This window comes from Anguilla rostrata, chromosome 11 (genome assembly GCF_018555375.3).
Source record: "Anguilla rostrata isolate EN2019 chromosome 11, ASM1855537v3, whole genome shotgun sequence".
Taxonomy (NCBI): Eukaryota; Metazoa; Chordata; class Actinopteri; order Anguilliformes; family Anguillidae; genus Anguilla; species Anguilla rostrata.
Window position 1 is genome coordinate 4,146,045 of NC_057943.1, and position 18,876 is coordinate 4,164,920.

Genomic DNA, 18,876 nt, shown 5'->3' on the forward strand with positions numbered 1-18,876 from the left:
GTAGGAGCAGGTGTGTAACTGCTTTGATGGAATAAAAGCCTGCACCCACACCGGCCGTTTCTGGATAAGACTGAGAGCACAGTCTTAAACCGATGAAAAGTAGAGGTTGGCACACGAGAGTGATGAACGATGAATGTTCTGTGGCTTTGGCTCAGGGTTTGACCAGTACTTTACCTCAAGATCTCTGGAGAACAACCGAAGGAACATCTGGTTCGCCGAGTTCTGGGAGGACGATTTCAGGTGCAAACTGACGAGGCCAGGCATCAAATTAGACAGCGATAAGAAGAAATGCACAGGTACGAACACACACTACATTTATTTATTTATTTGTTTATTTATTTATTTATTTGTGGCCCTTTGAATTGATTTTTTTTAAACATTTGTATTATTATTGTTGCTGTCATTCATTTTCATTCATTCAATTTGTTAAGGTACATTCTGTACAATAACTGGGTGTCATAAAACAGAACTAGCGAGGCTAAAAGCCAGCGGTTTTGGGTGCATAAATGAATTCAAACAAATGTGTTGCACATCTCTCACCCTCTCTCTCTCTCCCTCTCTCCCCCTCCCTCCATCTCCCTCTCTCTCTCTCTCCCTCCCTCCTCTCTCTCTCTCTCTCTATCTCTCTCTCTCTCTCTCTCTCTCTCCTCCCCCCTCCCTCCTCTCTCTCCCTCTCCTCTCCCTCTCTCTCCTCTCCTCTCCCTCTCTCTCTCTCTCCTCCCTCTCTCTCTCCTCTCTCCCTCTCCCTCTCTCTCTCTCTCTCTCTCCTCTCTCTCCCCTCCTCTCCCTCCCCTCTCTCTACCTCTCTCCCCCCCCCCCCCCCCCCCCCCCTCGCTCGGGGCCCGCAGGCGAGGAGCGGATCGGCCGCCACTCCCCGTACGAGCAGGAGGGCAAGGTGCAGTTCGTCATCGACGCGGTGTACGCCATGGCGCACGCCCTGCACAGCATGCACCTGGACCTGTGCGCCGGGGCCGCCGGCGTCTGCGACAAGATGGACCCCGTGGAGGGCCGGATGCTGCTCAAGTACATCCGCGCCGTCAGCTTCAACGGTGAGCTCGCGGCCTGGCCCGGCAAAAAAAACCAAAAAAAAAACCAGCGGCTTTACAGTACATCTCGGGCATTTAGCAGACGCTCTAAAAACGCAGCTTTTGCATTATTTTTTATAGCATAGTGAACCCATTTATACAGCTGGATATGTACAGAAGCAATTCGGGCTACGTAGCTTGCGCAAGAGTACTATGGCACTCTATGTCCTACCTGGGATTCGAACCTGTGACCTTCAGGTCACAGAATGGTTACGGAAGGCCAGTTCTGTAACCGTTGCACTACGCTGCAGCAATGCCCTTATTGGCAAGACCACAGGCTTAGGTTTCGGGGAGACACACACACTGCTGGACCACCTAGTCTCACCTAGTAAAATGTGAAGTCTCACAAGCATGGGAGGTAGTCCAGCAATGAATTCATGTGAAAATATTGGGGGTGTCTCCGTGTCTCCCCCCAAACCTACGCGTATGGGTGGGAAGGTCCATGGTTAATACTGTACAGCACATCTATCTGAAAATGCAGACCGCATTCAGTTTGGTCTGGTTTCAAAATGTTGTTAATGGAATCACCGGTAAACAGTTGATCATAAAAATCTACTGCTTAGAGGGGTACAGAACATACTCTAGTGCAGACACTAGTCAATGAAAAGATGCTTAAATTTTGCAGTGTGTGAGATATTGTTTCTCACTGAATGGACAATAAAGCTTCAGAAAAGCGTATTTTATTTTTGGCCATGTTGTAAGCAACAATAGGAGCAATGAAGCCAGTGGTGGTATAGAGTCTGAAAAGGTGGCAAATTCCACACACTGAACTCATTTAATGATCTCTGGGAAGCTTCTGTGACAGCCTCCCCGACAGAGCTGTGAGCTGTGAGTATGTTCGGCTGGATGGATGTGGAAGGAAGCGCATGCATTATTAACTGAATCTGAATTATGAATATGTCATCACCGTGGCTTCTTCTGGGCTCCCCCCCTGCCCGTGGAGTTTCACACCTGTCCATACATTTAAAAATCAGGAACATTAATGTCTTTCTCCCCAGAAAAGGGTTGGGGCCTAACTGTATATCAACTAAAACTTTTTTTTTCAGGCTAAAAGCCCTGTGGAACATAATGTTCTTGTATAATTTTTGTGAATATGGGAACTATAACTAGGTTACAGAAATTACATATTAAATTTGATTCCACTTGGTCCGGCAGTCATGTAATCCCCAGTTTGCATTGTCATGACCTCTTCCAAGAGTGGTGGTTGACACAGTAAACCGCAAATAGAGGAATAAATTAACAAGCTTATCAGTACTTTTAAAAAAGAAGCACTACACCCATACCCCCCCTCCCCTGCAGCCCCCCCACCCCCCCAGCTGCTGGAGTCCATTTGACTTAGCGTTTAATGTAGTAGTATTACTGCTGAGCACATGAAATAATTTTCATTACAAAGAGATCAGGTTACAATGAATCATTTTGATTATGACTAAGAGGTCATGGTTTTTTTTTAATAATTTTTTTTTTTAACTTAGTTACAGTTTTTTTTTCAAATAAAAGGCAGAGCTATCATTTTATATGTCACCAAGTGAATAGGGATCAGTCACTATTGGGTGTCATTTTACACTGCCCTGCTTGTGTCAGGATAATTCTCAAATGAAGGCGTGTTCTCTGGCTCCTGTATGTCCCTCGCCAGCCATCACATATATTTAAATGGAGCAGCAGGACTGAGGAGAGCCGTTTTCCTGGCTGAGTGTGGTGCTGGTGGAAGATCATTGGCTGTTCATTATACTAAAGGGAAATAATTGCTGTTGTATAATGAACAGCCAATGACACGCCAACAATAAGTCAATGAACAGCCAATAATGAGCCAATGATCTTCCACCTTTTCTACCACTTGTGTAGATGTGTAAGGAGCAGCATGACAGAGGAGAGCCATTTCACTGGCTGAGGGTGGTACTGGTGGAAGATCGTTGGGTCATCATTGGATTATCATTGGCTGTTCGTTGTACGAAGGGAAATAAATGCTGTTGTATAATGAACAGCCAATGATAAGTCAATGATCCTCCACCGCTGGTAGCACTCGTGTGGATGTATAAGAAGCAGCAGGACGGAGGAGAGCCGTTTCCCCCGGCTGAGGGCAGTGTGGGGGGGTGGGGGGTCCCGGGACGCCATGCTGCACTCGCCCCGCGGTGGCAGCAACGCGAGGGGCGGGGCGGCTCACAAAAAGCGTCCCATCACTCAGCTCCCCTCTCCCCAGGGCCTCCCCTCCACAGGCAGGAGACACTCTCTCCTCTTTTCAAAAAGCCATCTTTTGCGTCTTCTTCTTCTTTTTTTCTTTCTTCTTCTACTTCGTCCCTCTAAGTTATTTTTTCCCCCTGCTGCCTGTTTCTCGCTGCTTTTGTGGGTAAGAAGCTTTCTATGAAAAGCTTCCACCCCCCCCCCCCATTTTAGTTTGGCCCCTCTGTGCCGAGTGTCTGTTATAGAAAAAGCTCACTCCAGAGTGGGCGCCTGAAGGGATGGACCTGAACACGCAATATGCATTACAGCACACTGGGACCGTCTCTTAATGCAGGCATAGGAAATAAGGCTGTGCTGCGTGATGGGTGGGGGGGGGAGTGTATGGGGGGGTGGGGGGGGGGCTAAGCCTGCTGTTCAGAGCCCTTCGGGACCTGACTGACTGGGACCGGCTCCTCACGGTCACGGGGCATCACATCGTGGGGCCCAAACCGTCCTGTCACATCTGCCGTGAATATGCAGATGGAAAAAAAATGCAAAAAAGGTTCATTTAAAAAAAAATCTCAGATAGATAGATCCTGCCCCCTGCACTGATCACCGTGGGGTCGTGGTGGAACTTGTTTTGTTTAAAAAAAATTTCAAAAAAAGGTATATAACGCATAATTTTGATATCTGATGATTTTAGGACCTGTATGTTTCGTATAGACTAAATCTTGATAACATCTAAGCTGAGCTAACATCTAAGATGAGCTGTAAAGACAGAAAAGTCGAACATGTAGTATCACAAGGGAAGAATGCAAAGAGATGAGCCTCAAAGACTTTTTAAATGTAGGGAGGAAAGAATATGTGTAGGTTTGGGTGGAGACAGGGACACATGTCACCCCCAAATATTTTCACATGAATTCATTGCTAGACCAGCTAGTATTGCTTGTGAGAGTTTGACTATGTGACTCTAGGTGGTCCAGCAGTGTGTCTCCCCCAAAGTTGAAATGAAACGTATGCGAATGGAGGCAAGTACTATTGTAGACTTCTATAGTGGTTCATCACATATTGCGCCCAGTTGAAATTATAACCAAGCCAGAGAGAGAGAGAGTATTGCCATGACAACATGCAAGAAAATCAGCTGCAGAGCAGACCCTTTGAAGAGTGGTTATTATTCTATGGAATGTTTTTAATTCAGCATTCCAGAGCTTTGTTTCTTTCAGTTGCCAGTAGCGATTGTTACTTCAGCATTAGAACGTTTCGTTACAGTAAAAACATTCTAATCGCAAACTCGTGATCTCACGCCTTAAGGGGTTAGTAATAATAATAAGTACTGGTGTTTGTGCCTACAGGCAGCGCGGGGACCGGTGTCCTCTTCAACGAGAACGGAGACGCTCCGGGACGCTATGACATCTTCCAGTTCCAGATGTCCAATACCACCTCCCCGGGCTACAGGGTCATCGGCCAGTGGACCAATCACCTGCGACTCAGTGTAAGCCTCCGCAGGCTTGTCTTTCCCCTTTGGCGCGGTCACTCAAAATGGTCTTTTTTCACATGACGTTTTACACCATCTGTATTTTATCAAGAATTCAAAGCGTTTTTGTTGAAAGACCCAGGATAGCCCTTTGTGTTCGTTTGTCAGGGTGCCTGTGCCTCTACATTGTCACAGTCAAAGGTTCACAACAGCCTTCCAATGTAACAATCTTGACTTTGGACAGTTGAGCATTGGGAGTGCTATTTGACATGGCGACTAGTTGCTGTATTAATTTTTTCGATAGATTTGATTGATTGATTGATTGATTGATTGATTGATTGATTGATTGATTGATTGATTGACGGTTTATGGGCACGCCTTGGGGGCGACATAGCTCAGGAGGTAAGAGCGGTTGTCTGGCAGTCGGAGGGTTGCCGGTTTGATCCCTCGCCCTGGGCATGTCGAAGTGTCCCTGAGCAAGACACCTAACCCCTAATTGCTCCCAACGAGCTGATTGGTACCTTGCATGGCAGCCTTTCACTGTTAGCGTGTGAGTGTGTGTGTGAATGGGTGAATGAGAGGCATCAATTGTAAAGCGCTTTGGATAAAAGCACTATATAAATGCAGTCCATTTACCATTTAATGGGTCAACAGCAGGCAGCCATTTTGAATGTCATCAACACTGTGGGTCGATTGGGCCTTTTTTTTTTACCATTTATTTACCATTTGCCTTCCCTCAGATTGAGGAGATGCAGTGGTCCGGCGGGGAGCGGCAGGTCCCGGACTCCGTGTGCAGCTTCCCCTGCAACCCGGGCGAGAGGAAGAAGATGGTGAAGGGCGTGCCGTGCTGCTGGCACTGCGAGCTCTGCGACGGCTACCAGTTCCAGGCGGACGAGTTCACCTGCGAGACGTGCCCCTTCGACATGCGCCCCACGGAGAACCGCACGGGCTGCCGGCCCACGCCCATCATCAAGCTGGAGTGGCACTCGCCCTGGGCCATCATCCCCGTCTTCCTGGCCATCCTGGGCATCCTGGCCACCCTGTCCGTGGTGGTCACCTTCATCCGCTTCAACGACACGCCCATGGTGCGGGCCTCGGGCCGCGAGCTCAGCTACGTGCTGCTGACGGGCATCTTCCTCATCTACCTCATCACCTTCCTCATGATCGCCGAGCCGGGGCCCACGGTGTGCGCCTTCCGCCGGCTGCTGCTGGGCCTGGGCATGTGCATCAGCTACTCCGCCATGCTCACCAAGACCAACCGCATCTACCGCATCTTCGAGCAGGGCAAGAAGTCCGTCACGCCGCCCAAGTTCATCAGCCCCACCTCGCAGCTGGTCATCACCTTCATCCTCATCTCCGTGCAGGTGAGTCTGTAGGCCTTGTCTCTGTGCAGGTCAGTCTGTAGACTTCACCTCTGTGCAGGTGAGTCTATAGGCCTCATCTCTGTGCAGGTGAGTAGATAGGCCGCATCTCTGTGCAGGTGAGTATGTAGGCCTTGTCTCTGTGCAGGTGAGTCTGTAGACTATGTCTCTGTGCAGGTGAGTCTGTAGACTATGTCTCTGTGCAGGTGAGTTTGTAGACTTCATCTCTATTCAGGTGAGACTGTAGGCTTCATCTCTGTGCAGGTGAGTCTGTGAACTTTGTCTCTGTGCAGGTGCGTTTTGTAGACTTCATCCTTGTGCAGGTGAGTCTGTAGACTATGTCTCTGTGCAGGTGAGTCTGTAGACTTCATCTCTGTGCAGGTGAGTCTGTAGGGCTCATCTCTGTGCAGGTGAGTCTGTAGGCTTCATCTCTGTGCAGGTGAGTCTGTACACTATGTCTCTGTGCAGGTGAGTCTGTAGACTTCATCTCTGTGCCGGTGAGTCTGTAGGCCTCATCTCTGTGCAGGTGAGACTGTAGGCCTCATCTCCGTGCAGGTGAGTCTGTAGGCTTCATCTCTGTGCAGGTGAGTCTGTACACTATGTCTCTGTGCAGGTGAGTCTGTAGACTTCATCTCTGTGCAGGTGAGTCTGTAGGGCTCATCTCTGTGCAGGTGAGTCTGTAGACTACGTCTCTGTGCAGGTGAGTCTGTAGGCCTCATCTCTGTGCAGGTGAGTCTGTAGACTTCATCTCTGTGCAGGTGAGTCTGTAGGGCTCATCTCTGTGCAGGTGAGTCTGTAGACTTTGTCTCTGTGCAGGTGGGTCTGTAGACTTCATCTCTGTGCAGGTGGGTCTGTAGGGCTCATCTCTGTGCAGGTGAGTCTGTGAACTTTGTCTCTGTGCAGGTGAGTCTGTAGGGCTCACCTCTGTGCAGGTGAGTCCACAGGCTGGGGTGCTGTAATGGGGTGGGTACGTTAGGAGGGTTCCAAGGGGGCCCTGACTGACGGGGGCCCTCAAAAAATATTCGAAAATTGCCATTTTTCGGGTGGTGAAACCCAATGTGAGACCTTTTCACGGAGCCTAAGATCCCTTGCCCTGGTTCACAGTTCATAGGCCACACTGGGGGGAGGGAATGATTACTGTTGACACACTGTACATGACCGTGTTTTGCATTTCACTTGAGTCAGGACATCAAACCAGTGAACCAGTGCTAGTGAATCATGACACGCAGCAAGCAGTCCTCAAATAATGTAGAGACTTTACTGTACTGGGAGATACATTATAGTACATTAGAACATTAGTATGCATAGTGCAGCAGATTTGTTTCTTCATTCCTGAAACACCAGTGTTATCTAACCTTGCTCTGATGTTACTTAAAATGACTGAAGATTTAATATAAAAAAAATTAACTTTATGTAATACACGCATTTCACATTTATTCTCATATATACTTATTAAATATACCTATTATACACCCTTACACTTCATCTGTGTGCAATCCCTGGCAATTTGCCAAAAATAGCAACAATAACAACAACAAAAACAACAACAGCTGTGAACTAAAAATACTTCAATGGAATCAATGAAATGGGTCAAAGAAAATTTATTTTTTATGTGACGCGCACTAGGACACCAACACCTTGCACGATGATTAATCTCCAGTCAAAGTGAAGCAGAAACCTCATGCAGATGTTTTGTGATTGGAGAAGGGGAAGTAAAGACAGGCCCAGCTAGAGGAGGAACATTCGTGCTTCTCCGCTACCACACGCACACACTCGCAGATCTGTGGGAGTCTGAGCTGGGGACCCCAAGTCTCCCGGTGACGCTAGCAAGAACATCTGCTCTTTCAGCTATTCATCTCCACTGAGCCGCCCCCCCCCATCCTGGCCCCCACCCCGCACCCCCCACCCCCCGCCACCCGCCAAGGAAACTTTCCCGTAAAGTTTTTTTCCCCATAAATAATGAATGGTAGAAGTTAAGTGTCTGTTTGAGAAGATGCGGTGAGGTAGGGCACACAACAGTGTAAGCCTTATGCTAAGTCCCTGCATAGCAGCCAACTTTACCTCGATTCTACAACTGCTCACTAGCTGTACAGTATATGTGGCTAAGACCAGGGATGACCAGGGATGGCTTTGAGCCACCCATGGTGAGATGGGGAATGACGGTAGCAGTCACAGACCCTTGGGGGGGGTTAGGGTTAGCAATTGCAGGTTGTGGGGTGGGGTGGAGGTAGTGGTGATGGAAGTGGGGGGGGGGGCGGGGTTCACCAACTATCATGAACGCAATGCATGGACTTTCTTACCCCCTTCAATATTATTCTATAATTTATATTTTATTTATACTGTTGGGCTTAGGGCCCCTCAAAGCCTAGGGGCCAGCACTGCATGGAACGAGTGACTATTTGAATTACTCTGCATGATAACATCAGCCAGAAAGCATAATTTGAACAACCCTGCCCAAGAACCTTCTCATGCGCTCAGTTTTGGTTCGTTGACCCATGACTCTGCAGTCCCGACCAGCACTGTTGCGTTTCGTCCTGCACTCTCTCTCTCTCTCAATATATACATTTACATATTGATGTCTTCTGTTTTTCCTTCATGCTCACTGTGTTTCTCATGTCATATTTTTTATGTTTATATTATCTGTTTTTCCCTTCCCTCTCATCCACTCTCTCTATCTACTCTCTCTCTCTGTCTCTCTCTACTCTCTCCCTCCCTCCCTCTCTCTCCCCCTCTCTCCCTCTCTCTCTCTCTCTCCCTCCCTCTCTCTCTATCTCTCTCTCTCTCTCTCTCTCTCTCTCCTCTCCTCCACCCTCTCCCCTTCCCCCTCTCCCTCCCTCCCAGGTGCTGGGGGTGTTCGTCTGGTTCGGCGTGGTGCCCCCCCACACCATCATCGACTACGAGGAGCTGCGCCCGCCGAACCCGGAGCTGGCGCGGGGCATCCTGAAGTGCGACATGTCGGACCTGTCGCTCATCTCCTGCCTGAGCTACAGCCTGGTGCTGATGGTCACCTGCACCGTCTACGCCGTCAAGAGCCGCGGCGTGCCCGAGACCTTCAACGAGGCCAAGCCCATCGGCTTCACCATGTACACCACCTGCATCGTCTGGCTGGCCTTCGTCCCCATCTTCTTCGGCACCGCGCAGTCCACCGAGAAGGTGAGCGAGCGAGGGCGAGCGAGGGGTGGGGGGCCGAGGGGGACGCCGCCGCCGCCGCTGTTCTGCAAGCCTTTCGGGTTAAAACGGCCAAATCCCAGGTCTGGCTCTCGCAACACTTGCCACTAAAATCATCCCCAGACTTAATTGGCTAAATAAATGTTCTCTCCCTCTCCACCTTCGCTAATGTGTGGTGAGCGTTCTGGCGCAAATTGGCTGCCGTGCATCACCCAGGTGGGTGCTACACATTGGTGGTGGGTGAGGTGAGTTCCCCTTCACTGTAAAGCACTTTGAGCATTTGGAAAAGTGCTATATAAATGTAATTAATTAAAAAAAAAATAAATAAATAAATAAAAAATAAAAAAATAATAATAATAATGATAAAATGTCTCGGTTTTGAATCTCGGGGTGGACGTGAAGTTGTTTTGCATGTTTTTCCTGCGCTCGGAAAATACGACGCTCAGTGGACAAAGGCAAGGAATGCAAAAAATGCGGTTTGGGTTTGGAAACGAGCACCACCAATACAAATCTATGCGTTTAAAAAAAAAAAACTGAGTATTTAAAGCGAAAATCAAAGCAAGAAACAGCCTGCCCAAAACTTGACGACAGGCAACCGTTTTTTTTTTTTATTTATTTATTTTTTTTTAACGGCTAGGAGATTTCTCTTTAGAAAAGAGCTTTGATGTGGGAATGAGGCGGGAAAAAAAAGGAGGGGGGATGAGAAACAGGACGAGAAGAGAATTTCATTCCTCTGTTTTATCTGGGCTAAGACGCACACCGTGACACAGAGACAAAGGACGTCCGCGCGTTTCCGCGGCGCACGCCGTGGGTTTTTTAATTGTGGGAGGAAGGAGATAAGAGGGAGAACAATGGCTCCAACCGCCGCACTAAACCTGCGCAGCGCTGCAGGGGAATTAGGAGAGAGAGGGAGCAGCCGTCTGAGAGAGAGAAACAACCGGCGGTGCGGCCTCTCGACAAAAAAAACGCCAATTTCCCCCTCAAAAACATCAATTTCTCCCTCAAAAACACCCATTTCCCCTCAAAAACACTCATTTCTCCCTCAAAAACATCAATTTCTCCTGCAAAAACAGCCATTACCACCCTCAAAAACACCCATTAGCACCCTCAAAAACACCTGTTTCCCCCTCAAAAACAGGCATTTCCCCCTCAAAAACACCCATTTCCCCTCAAAAACACCTATTTCCCCCTCAAAAACACCAATTTCTCGCTCAAAAACACCTGTTTCCCCCTCAAAAACAGCCATTAGCACCCTCAAAAACAAACACCCATTTCCCCCCTCAAAACACCCATTTCTCCCCTCAAAAACACCCATTTCCCCCTCAAAACACCAATTTCCCCCTCAAAAACACCCATTTGCCCCTCAAAAACACCCATCTCTCCCTCAAAAACCCACATCTCCCCCTTCAAAAACACCCATTTCTCCCTCAGAAACCCACCATCTGCCCCCAAACATGCTCCCCCCAAATGTGATATAGCCATTTCTCTTTTGTGTTCTTTCATTCAGAAAGCATCACAGGGATGTTGTTCTCAGTACAAAGCATTAACTGAATCAATCCCTTGTAAATACCACAATGATAAAACCGCAGGGACTTTGACTGAAAAGAACACACCAATGCCTGCATATTTGTCTGGAACAGAACAAAAAAACAACCAAAAAAACTAAATTACATTTTAAAAGAAAATCAGCATTACCATAAAAAATCGAGCCTTCCTATACAAAATACTGAATGGGTGATATATTAATTGGCAGTGAGTTTCAGAATAGGGTTCCACTTCTGGTTTGGAGGACCCTTGTGTGTCAGTCTCCTGGTCCCTTAAACCTGCTCCTGAACACGTTGGGAAGAAAAGAAACAAGGTAGGAGTGACCAGGATAAACCCTAGGATGCACTGTTGCTATGGTAGCATGGTATCCTTCCTACGAATATACGTTTTTCACGAAATAATAAAAATCGCTAAAAATTCTTTGGGCGATTACAAATCAACAACAATCTTTACTGTCGGCGGATTGCTGCGAGTGTTGACTGACTAGTGAAGTGACTACGCCGTGACAGGTACGCAGGTATGCATGCACATGGTGCAGCCGTTGAAAGCATTTTTTTTTTTTAAGAAAAAAAGAAGCTATTTCAAAGCCAACCCATCTTTTTCATCAAATGACATAATATTCAGCCTTCGGGTAAAAAAAAAGAAAAGAAAAAAAAATTCTCTGACAAATGAGTCCTTTGATGATGGAGAGAGCATCAAAAATAGACGTGTTTTCTTGTCTAATAAAGGCTAACATTGAGAGGCAGTCAGCCGGATATATTTGTGCCCTCGGTCGTGTTCTTCCAGGTCGTTCTTTTCTCATAGAAGAGGACAGAAACAAAAGGAAATGGAAGAAGGTGGTCGTCAAGAGACAGTCAATAGCCATTATGTTGCATCATCTATAAAGAACAACTTTTGCAGTTTTGTAAGTAGGGTAGTATTTCCTTACAACTACAACTTACAGATGGTTTTTTTTAAAATTCACATCTCAATCGATCGCTTTTTATTGATCTCTTAGTGTAATGTAGGCCATGTTAGGATGATGAAAATGTTCTACAGTAGAAAAGCTCTAGAGAGGGAAAGTAAAAAGCTTTTTTTCCTCATAGTTAATAACTTTGTGAAAGTTTGTTGTTTTCCTGTTAACTGATTTTATTTCAAATAGAATAGTCGCTCTAGACTATTCCACTAACATACATACAACTGCTGATAGAAAAAACATACATTTAAAAATGAAAAAGGCATTTTTTACACAGCAGTTATATTACACAAGCCACTTCCTGAGTCCACATTACAAATGAATATCTGAATTATATGACTTCCATTCCTAAACTGAAAAGGCTAATGTGTTATACACATTGACAATTAGACTAGGCATTGGAATTACTTTTAACTCTACACTGCATAGAATTAACAATTTTTTTTTAACAAAAAGTGTTTTTATATATTCATGGGGTATGGCTTCAATGTTGAGCACAGCTTCTGAAGGTTCAGAAATTCTCTGTTAATTGATAAATGAAATAATTAATTCCGTGCAGCCAATTACAACAATGCAAACTGCCATTGGATAACCCACCTGCCACTCAAGGAAACTATGCCGTGGCATTGGCTGACTGCATCCAGCGGGTTTGACTGTATCCAGCCTGTACGGCAGAGATGGTCTGAGATGCCTCCATCGTGCATCGTGCACTGAAATACCTTCCGCGTGACCTACCTACATTACCATGGCTTTCAGGTCACTCATGTGTAAGACCATGCACAGGCTCTTAAAGCATAATGGTTTACTGAGAACTGAAATGAACAAAAGAAAAAACCTCAGCAAGCAAGGGAAATAGGATGGAAAAAATAATTTTTTTTTTTTTTTTTTTAACCTTCTGGGTCATTCTATTTATTTATTTATTTGTTTGTTTGTTTTCATGACCGTTTTTAGACACAATTGCACCCTGTACAATTAATAAAAACATTTTGTGTAAAAATTCTATTTAGTAAAGATGGTGAAAAATCATTCGGAATAAAAGTCTTAAGTGTAATTAAAAAAAAATTGAAACCTGGTTAGCAAATGGTCAACAGCTTTTCAAATTTTTCCCATAAATAGTAAAAGCAGCAAATTACACTAAATTAAGCATTTTGAACGTCCCCTTAACACTCCCCTTAAAACAACAGGACCACACAAATATGGACACAAACCCACATATCACCACAATTACAGAAAGTTAGACTATGTCTATCAGGCTCATGCTGGGGAGGGGGCGGGTGGGGGGGGGGGGGCGAGTGATGGTGCCCCCACCCCTTTTGCCCTAAGTGCCCGGTATACCCCTTTGATTTGATTATTTAAAAAATTATATTAGCATAATTATTGCCATCATTAATTTTAGTGCCTATCTTTAATCAAGAAATTGGGAAAAAGTAAAGATAGGAAAAACATGTTGCCCAAGAGTTTATCTAGAGTGCTGTGCCCTTTTCTCTGTCTGAGCTCCTGTCCTTCAAAAGGTCCCTGCATGGCACTGATGTATATAAATAAAACTCCGAAGTATAGCATACACAAAAGTAGAGTGTAATGAATTCCAGAATAGATCCCTGTGCGCCACCACACTCCATTAAACGGAATCCTCTTCAATTTGCACAAATTGAAAAATACAAAATATGCGCGATCAACAGCCTTATCATGCTCGAGCGTTTCAAAGCATTGAAGCGCCTTTCAAATGTGGCAAAATGAGGAGTCGTCGGGAGTATATACTGCTATAAAGATGGTGCAGTACGGTTATTAAAAAGCGAAACTGAATTTGTATATCTGTAATGTGTTGTAAAATAGGACCGGAAGGCTTGCTCTCCATACATAAATAAGCTTCTGTCCTCCTGCAACCTGACCTGATACATTTATTCACAGGAAAATGTGTTGCAAAGAACTCAAAGTTTGGCTTGGACTTAAAAATCATATAAGGGCAAAAATGCGAGTTATATCCTAAAATACAGCCAATGGACAAACTCCATATTCACATTTAGATTAAAAACTTGGTTTAATTCAAATTTGCCTCAATTCAAAGAATTCTGAATGGCTAAATTGTTCTTCTTAATCACATGCCATCATGTAACTTTATTCTAACTACAATTTAATAATAGCTACTGTATATGTTTTGCCACTAGGGCTGTCCCCTCAAAAGTTTGTTTAATTTTTTTATGTATAGCATTCTGAGTTAGCTTTTTAGTTTTTCTTGTGATCATCCCGAGCATGCATGGCCAATTGTCAAAGGATAAGTCACAGTTACAATCCGAACTTCCAGAAAGGGGAGTTGCTTAACGCACTCCATAGCGAATGCTACATCTGATCTATATGGATACATGTGGCAAAAAGCATTTGTCGCATTTACAGTTCAAACTTCAGGAAAGGACAGTTGCTTAACACACTCTGGAGCGAATGCCACATCTGATCTATATGGATAAGTGTGGCAAAAAGGATAAGTCACAGTTACAATCCGAACTTCCAGAAAGGACAGTTGCTTAACGCACTCCATAGCGAATGCTACATCTGATCTATATGGATAAGTGTGGCAAAAAAGATTTGTCACAGTTACAATTCTAATTTCTCAATTCAAACTTCCAGAAAGGGGAATTGCTTAACACACTCTACAGCGACTGCTACATCTGATCTGTATGGATACGTGTGGCCTAATTATTATTATTTTTCCCCACTCCCCCCCCCCCCCTCCCCGGTCTAGATGTACATCCAGACGACCACCCTGACGGTGTCGATGAGCCTGAGCGCCTCGGTGTCCCTGGGCATGCTCTACGTCCCCAAGGTGTACGTCATCATCTTCCACCCGGAGCAGAACGTGCAGAAGCGCAAGCGCAGCTTCAAGGCTGTGGTGCAGGCGGCCACCATGTCCACCCGCCTGTCCCAGAAGTCCAACGACAAGCAGAACGGCGAGACCAAGATCGAGCCGGACCGGACGCAGTAGGGGAGGCGCGCGGACGCGGGTACGGGCCCTGCCATCTGTATGTATCTCTCCCGCCAAAAGTTGAGCTCTGTTTGCTCAGTGACTCGCTGAGCGGCTCAATAACTTATCAGTGTCCCCTCCTCCATATAGACACAAACCCGCATATCACCACGGTATTACAGTATAAAACTATACAAACACAGTACACGATGCCACCAGTATGAGCCGGCATCTTCATCTCCTGCCAAAGTAGAGCTGCGTTTGGTCCTTCAGTAACTCACCAACTCACCAATGCCCCTCCTCCACGTAGACACAAACCCACATATCACAACAGTAGCGGATGGTTAAGTTAAGTCTGCCAAAGTCTGCATAGCTCAAAGGCAGTTTGAGTGAATTACAAAACGTTGTGACAGTGTACCGGACCTGCAGACAGATATTAGGTGAACGATCTTACATGAAAGTATTTACAATCGTTTGTTTCCCTTGTAATTTTAAAGAACAATCAGGCTATTACTTGTGTTTATATCCGAATTGATATTGCAGACTTAATGGTTGAAGACGTTAGGACTAAATGTCTTGACAGACTGACAGTGTTGATTACACAAATTCACAAATTGCGCTTAAAATCTTTATTACTAAAGATGGTTCCGGTCATGTGACCATGACTGACTCAGTCACTGTTACTGAGGAAATATTAATTAATTTTAATCGCCAGCCACAAGGGCAAAAAGCCGACTCAGACACAGGTGATGCTGGATAGTTGGTCACTCTTATTATAAATTCTGTTTTATTAAGCATTTTAAAGTCCTCTCTTTTACAAGATATAAATCTTGTGGAATTGAAAACCCATCCATTTCACAACAAACATCGCTCATTTTCAAGAATTCCATTTCTTTGCCTCTGGGATCCTTTACTGTTATCTTTCTTAGGTGACATCTACAATCGCTGAAAGACCAAAGCCATCAACCAGTTCCATAAATAAGCGGTTAAAAATACATTTTTGTTCATCTATTGCCCTGCAACACTGGAGGTACTGGAGAAGAAATTAGAGGTGGTGAAGGTTTTGCATTTCACAGGTCTATATGTACATTTTTATCACAATGTCTGTCATGAAAGTCAGCTCCAAGATTTAGTAAAAGCAGTTATTGGGAGAGAAATTATTCTCATTTCCATTTTGAAACAGGATATTGAAATTGCATTCTGTGGATTGTGCATGCATTGAGCCAACCACAAGAGATAAAGTCAACAGCTTCTGAAATGGATTTACTTTCCTTTGCGACACTCACATCTCACACAAGAATAAGGCACATGACAGGTATTCCAGTTTTCTCCCATACTCAAGGACATGCATGTTAGGTGCGCTCCTGCAGTTGCCCTTGACCAAGGCACTTGCCTCAGAACTGGAGTTGGTCCCCGGGCGCTGCCCTGTGGCTGCCCACTGCTCCTAGGTAACTAAGGATGGATCAAATGCAGAAGACAAATTACCCCACGGTGTTCAATAAAGTATATCTTAATCTAAATCTTAAACCATTTGTGAGGCATGTACTACCACCAGCAAGAAAACATAGCATGCTGTGGTACATGCCTACTTATTGTTTGCATCAAAGCAAACAGAGGCACACAATATTGTGAAACGGGAACACAGACCATGACTGTCCTTCACGTCCTTTAATTTATCCAGTTTAATTAAGAAGGCCCATCCTGCAGAACTGGATTACAGTATTCTCACACAATAGCATTCTCCGCTACTTAACGGTGACTCATCCCAGAGCTCCAAAGGGGTCTTGACTAATGACATCCGTGCCCTCTAAATGGAAATATTACATGACCTCCAGTGACAGCTGTTACTCACTTTGCCAGAATCAGCTGAGACCAGACCATGCTGAGGCTCATCCTTTCCCATCATGCATTGCAGCCCAGTTCGCTGCTTATAGCAGCTGACCCAACAGGACTGATCACAGTGTTGTGTGTAAACCATTTCATTTTGTGTGGAATTAGTCAGCCTGCCAAGATGAGATTTTCTTTTTTAACTCGGGAAAATAAAATAATAATAGTAATCTTTATCAGTTGGCCTTCATAAAATTCTCAATTATTTCCAGGGAACTTCAACAAGATTTTAATTTCACTGGGGGTTTTTTTTTTTTTTTTTTAGCATATTTTATATTTACAACAGCATGTTGCTGTTGACTTGAAACGGTCATTACCAACATTTCAAAATGCGAATCAAATCCTATCAACATAATTGTGAATGTTAAAAAATTAATATTCAATTTATGTGCCTGGGGAAAATGAGGTTTGATACAAATTTATTTTCCTGTTAGACACTCTATTCAAAGCAACTTACATTTTCAGACTGTCATTACGTTACATTTAGCAGATGCATTCATCCAAAACCACATACTAGTGTATGCAGAAGGTCGGTGGAACAACTACGGAGTGTAGCACAGTGGTAGAACTGGCTGTAACCGAAGGTCCAGTTCGATTCCCGGGTAGGACACTCCGTTGTACCCTTGAGCAAGGTACTTAACCGAATTGCTCAGTATATCCAGCTGTATAATTGGATACAATGTAAAATGCTATGTAAAAGTTGTGTAAGTCGCTCTGGATAAGAGTGTCTGCTAAATGCCTGTAATGTAATGTAATGTAACTACAGAATACAGGTCAGATAAGGCACAATTCCCACCTAAGCATCAGTTATCCATAGCCACGGACATCGAGTCTAGTTCACACAGTAAAGCATTGGCCAATCATTAAAGTTACGGCAAGTCATAAACTAGAAGTGAGGCATTTTGACAAGAGATATGATGAAAAGCTAAGACGTCAAGATGAAGATACAAGTACAACATGAACGTTCTAGAAGATCAACATACTACACAACTGTTACATGAAAATGATACTTGCTTGGGGGGTAGTAGCCCTGCAGAAGAGAGTAGTGTTAAAGTTAGACACGGTACAGTTTGAGGAGAAGGGTCTTCAAACCATGGTGGAAAATGGGCAGGGACTGCACGGTTTGTAGAGGAATGGGGAGTTCCTTCCACCACAGGGGAGCTAGGGTGAGCCACTCCCTACAGTTGCACAATTAAATGTTCAGTGTTAAATTAGCTCTTACAGAGTGCATATGGTCCCTGTTGGACTCCCTATTGGGAACTGAATTACTCTACCCACTCTCGACCCACCCCACTGCACCTATTAGGCTGTATGGTGTGTAAATCAAAAATGATTAAGACCCCAAGCTACTGCCAAACTAAAGGAAACACCAACTACACAACTACAGTATCCATCTGTGCGACAATCTCGATGGAATGTTCTTGGTGAAACTGCTGGTTCACGCCCTTGTTTGAGGTTTGTAGAGTTCTTTATTTTGGTCTCAAACCAATCCACAGACATCATGATCAAATACTTTTTGCTTTCGATCATAGTTGGCCCAAGTTCAAAGTTGGTGCCTTTCCCTCAGACTTCCATGCCAGCACCACTTAAGCCACTGTTCCTCATGAAAAATCAGCAAGTCTTCATCTTCATCTTCAGCTCCTGTCGAAAATGCCGCAACAACCGTGCTCTTCCAAAGTCACAGATATCTCTTTTTCTGTCTATGGTGGCTGAAATAATGGGAAACTGAGCCTGCTCAGCATTTTTAAACACAACCATGAGCATTCTGGGATGATATTTGCTTAAGTAGACTCAGGAATCATACCTCTGTGCAAGAAAAGCATGTGCTTTCAGTATATTTGTATCCCCCGTGTACTCAAGCGATTCCTTTATTTTGGCAGTTACCTGTATATTCATGAATGGTGCACACTTAAGTATTTTAAAGGCTACAATACATTATAGCTTGTGGAAATGCACTGAAACACCAAATAGTGACAGAGAGGATGAGATCATTTTATTTTATAAGATTGTTTGAGCGCCTGTATCTTTCAGAGATGTTTCTCATTTATTTTACTTTATTTTTTCAGGTAACTCCAGCCTACACCAATCAAAGGAGCCCCAACATTGAGCTGGATATCCCAGCAAATACAGGATATAATCAAATTCCCATGCAGTCATACGGACTGCAGGAAAACAACGTGGGATGTAAATCTAATGGAACTGGAACAATGACATTTTAAATGATTAACAAATCACAAACAAAAGAGGATGTAAAAATGTCTCTGTTCCACCAAACATGAAATGCTCCA

General features: G+C 44.7%; 1 protein-coding gene across 1 annotated transcript in view; it reads left to right on the top strand.

The window, feature by feature from the left end:
* Window positions 1-18,794, top strand: part of grm6a (glutamate receptor, metabotropic 6a) — a 64,561-nt gene extending 45,767 nt beyond the window's left edge. The window contains exons 6-12 of the mRNA XM_064300588.1: window positions 156-296; window positions 849-1,049; window positions 4,595-4,734; window positions 5,457-6,080; window positions 8,919-9,230; window positions 14,483-14,741; window positions 18,655-18,794. Coding sequence (XP_064156658.1) covers window positions 156-296; window positions 849-1,049; window positions 4,595-4,734; window positions 5,457-6,080; window positions 8,919-9,230; window positions 14,483-14,722 — 1,658 coding nt within the window. The 3' untranslated portion in view covers window positions 14,723-14,741; window positions 18,655-18,794. The remainder of the gene's footprint in view (window positions 1-155; window positions 297-848; window positions 1,050-4,594; window positions 4,735-5,456; window positions 6,081-8,918; window positions 9,231-14,482; window positions 14,742-18,654) is intronic.
* Window positions 18,795-18,876: the final 82 nt, after the last annotated feature.